The 3,558-nt window shown below is 35.0% G+C and overlaps 1 protein-coding gene across 1 annotated transcript; it reads right to left on the reverse strand.

Annotated features, from left to right (window-relative positions):
* Window positions 1–1,980: 1,980 nt before the first annotated feature.
* LOC141402451 (TD and POZ domain-containing protein 4-like) lies at window positions 1,981–3,303 on the reverse strand. Its single transcript, XM_073983757.1, has 3 exons — window positions 3,203–3,303; window positions 2,697–3,141; window positions 1,981–2,629 (listed from the first exon to the last, which is right to left on the reverse strand). The coding sequence occupies exons 2-3, from the start codon at window positions 2,698–2,700 to the stop codon at window positions 2,004–2,006; spliced, it is 630 nt and encodes a 209-aa protein (XP_073839858.1). The 5' UTR covers window positions 2,701–3,141; window positions 3,203–3,303; the 3' UTR covers window positions 1,981–2,003.
* Window positions 3,304–3,558: the final 255 nt, after the last annotated feature.

Consider the following 3,558-nt stretch of genomic DNA (forward strand, 5'->3'; position numbering starts at 1 on the left):
GGCCCTTTCCAAAGGGAACGGTGCTTCTAAAGGCCTTTTCCAAAGGGAACGGTGCTTCTAAAGACCCCTTCCAAAGGTAAGGGTGCTTCTAGAGACCCTTTTCAAAGGGAAGAGTGCTTCTAAAGACCTTTTCCAAAGTAAAGGGTGCTTCTATAGACCCCTTCCAAAGGGAAGGTTGCTTCTAAATACTCTTTTCATAGGGAAGAGTGTTTCTAAGGACCCTTTCCAAACGGAAAGGGTGCTTCTAAAGACCCTTTCCAAAGGGAAGGGTGCTTCTAAATACCCTTTCCAAAGGGAAGAGTGCTTCTAAAGACCCTTTCCAAAGGTATGGGTGCTTCTAGAGACCCTTTTCAAAGGGAAGAGTGCTTCTAAAGACCCTTTCCAAAGTAAAGGGTGCTTCTATAGACCCCTTCCAAAGGGAAGGGTGCTTCTAAATACCCTTTCCAAAGTGAAGAGTGCTTCTACAGACCCTTTCCAAAGGGAAGAGTGCTTCTACAGTCCCTTTCCAAAGGGAAGGGTGCTTCTAAAGACCCTTTCCAAAGGGAAGGGTGTTTCTAAATACCCTTTCCAAAGGGAAGGGTGCTTCTAAATACCCTTTTCATAGGGAAGAGTGTTTCTAAAGACCCTTTCCAACGGAAGAGTGCTTCTAAAGACACTTTCCAAAGGGAAGGGTGCTTCTAAATACCCTTTCCAAAGGGAAGAGTGCCGGGCATACACTATGGGCATGCAGGACAGCATTTGTAATAGTATTAGTAAATTTTGAAGTTTTTGTCAATGTATTTGGGAGTAGTTTTGGCAGGATTGAAATCAAAATAGTTTTGATTTTGTAAATGAACCCCTTTCAATCCGATGAATTTTGTTTATTTTCCAAGTAACCAACAAATAATTTTTGAAAACAAAAAATATTATTTGTGAGGAAATTAAAAAAATTGGAAAACTTCAACCCAAAATCGAGTTTTGGAGGAAAATTCATCATTTTTGAAATATGGATTGAAGGAATGCCACACACTATTCAATCACACACATACACAAGGGTTCATTTGGCAGTGCAGTTTGGCAGTATAGTGTATGCCCCGCATCAGTCTTGGAAAACTCACACATACATTCTCAAAATTTCAAAAATTTACACATACTACCATAAATTCTGGCAGTCAGACTGACTAATGAGTGGGGGCCTTTAAATACCCAAATAAACACCCAAAAAAGGTATTTACGGGGTATTTACCAGGTATTTTCCCAAGTTTTGGGTAAATACCGGGTAGAATCCCATCTATATCAATAACTTCTTCAACAAAAAACTTTTTATACCCAAACATCAATCGTCAGCTCGAAGTATAAAGGTGAACAAAGAAAAAACTTCAATGAGAAGTTTTTCTTTGGCAACCACACACAACTCCGACGAAAGTGTTTGCGAAACAAACCAAACCTTTTCCACTGTTATGTGTAGTTGATTTTCAACGAATGCATCATAACAAAATGATGTTGATAGCTAACCAACCATACAAACCGTGCCAGTGCTTCTCAAATAGAACATTGGTGGCGTCGTTTTTATTGGGATAGCTGATACAATTTTGTTTTTTCAAAATAGTCTGGCTTAATCCCATTGTTGTTTTATTATTTAAAACAATTATTCGCCTTTATACTTCGAGCTGACGATTGATGTTTGGGTACAAAAAGTTTTTTGTTGAATAAGTTATCGAAAAATAACTTCGTGGAGAATATCCTATCCACAAACAAGAAACAAAGGAACTGATGAGATCCAGTGGCGTGGATCGAAACTAGTCTTCCCTGTCCACTAATTAGTTGTTTTAAAATAATAAAAAAACAACAATGGGATTAAGCCAGACTATTTTGAAAAAAAAAAAAAAAACAAAATTGTATCAGCTATCCCAATAAAAACGACACCACCAATGTTCCATAAAAATTAATCATAATAATTCAGTTTTGTTTTTCAATTCAATTTATTTAAGCTCATGACAAAGTATTGTTTATTTTTTTAATAGTTATAAATGATGATCGACGACTTTACACAAAATCTCATAGATTAACTGAGGATTGGTTTTTTGAAATTCTTCCCATTTTGGTGTTTTCTTGATATCTTTAATGTACTTTATGATATATTCAAGGGCGCTTGTTTTAAGTCGTTCATTGGAACTACGCTCCGCCAATAGGAGAATATCAAGAACTGAAGTTTTATCCATTGTTTTGCGTAGAATGTTCTCACACATGTTTTTCAGGCCCATCAGTTGATATTTATTAGCTGCATAGTAGAGATCTGCTGCCATTTCCTCCGGTATTTTCCGGTTTGTGTATATAAAGTTCAGCATTTCCTGTATTACTTTGCCACTGATGTCATCAATAGTAATATGATTTGTTTTACTCTCTTCGAAATCATGGCGAAACATAGTGGCAAAAACGATGCTTCGGGCACACAGTATAGATTTGTGAGCTTTAAATTCACTTCCTTCTTGGGCAGCGACAATGGTTACATCGCTAAATTCCTGATTAGCTAAAATCTTAGCGAAATCGTTTGATAAATTGTATGAAACTGGTGGAATCCATTTTGGGACTAAAGTTGTACTATTACTCTGTACAACTTCAATATTAAGAAGGATATGTACTGAGTCATCTGAAATTGAGTAGATTTGTTCAGTTTCAGTGGGATTGAATTCAAATGTGAAATATCTATTATTTACACATGTTTGACTAATATCTTTGGTAACCATTACTCGTCCAGATATTATACCAGATATCGAAACATTTGCGTCTATATTTTCCTTACTGCCACAAATATATTGTACCCAAATATGTGTTTTATTAGATTTTTTGCACGCTACTATTCTCCACGTAGTTTTAATATCGCCAAAATATGCATCAAAATTTGAAGGTTCAAAGTGCTTCTCAAATTTCAATAGTGACCAATTTTGAATTTTCCAAAGATATTTATAATTACTCTTCTTAAAAGTTGAAACGACTTCACAATCGACATTTGAATTGCTCTCATTGTTTTGATTTTTCGAAGACATACTTGTTTTTTTGATTTATTGTTGCCACAACTTGAAAATATTGATATTTTTATGTACCGCGCTGATCAATAGGTACGCCACACAGCAATTAATCTCTGGGAATATAAAACAAGTTCTATTGAAAATGCACCATTAGTTTGGTTTGGATGTATATTGTATTAAAATTTTTCACTTACCTATTTAATTTCCGATCTTAAAAAAGTGAAATAAAATTGTCCATAATTTTGGCGTATTCAGCTAGACTTAATGATACAAAGAACGAATTGATCACCAAACTTGAATCAGCGGTTGTTGAAAAAAAAAACAAATATACAGCTGTGTTGTTATTTGATTAGTAACATGTACTTAGTACACGACGTATTGTACGTATTGTGGGAATTTTACATTAAAAATGTTATTAAATAAATCCACTGTAGCTTTCCAGTTCTTTTTCAATGATAAAAGTTTCAAAAGAGCAAACTGTCGAAAATGAGTCAAACATACACATTTTTCCAAAATGTACGGGAACGAAAAAATGGCAGAATCGAAAAAT

The sequence above is a fragment of the Musca autumnalis genome, unplaced genomic scaffold, assembly GCF_047663935.1.
Source record: "Musca autumnalis isolate F117 unplaced genomic scaffold, ASM4766393v1 scaffold_4, whole genome shotgun sequence".
Taxonomy (NCBI): Eukaryota; Metazoa; Arthropoda; class Insecta; order Diptera; family Muscidae; genus Musca; species Musca autumnalis.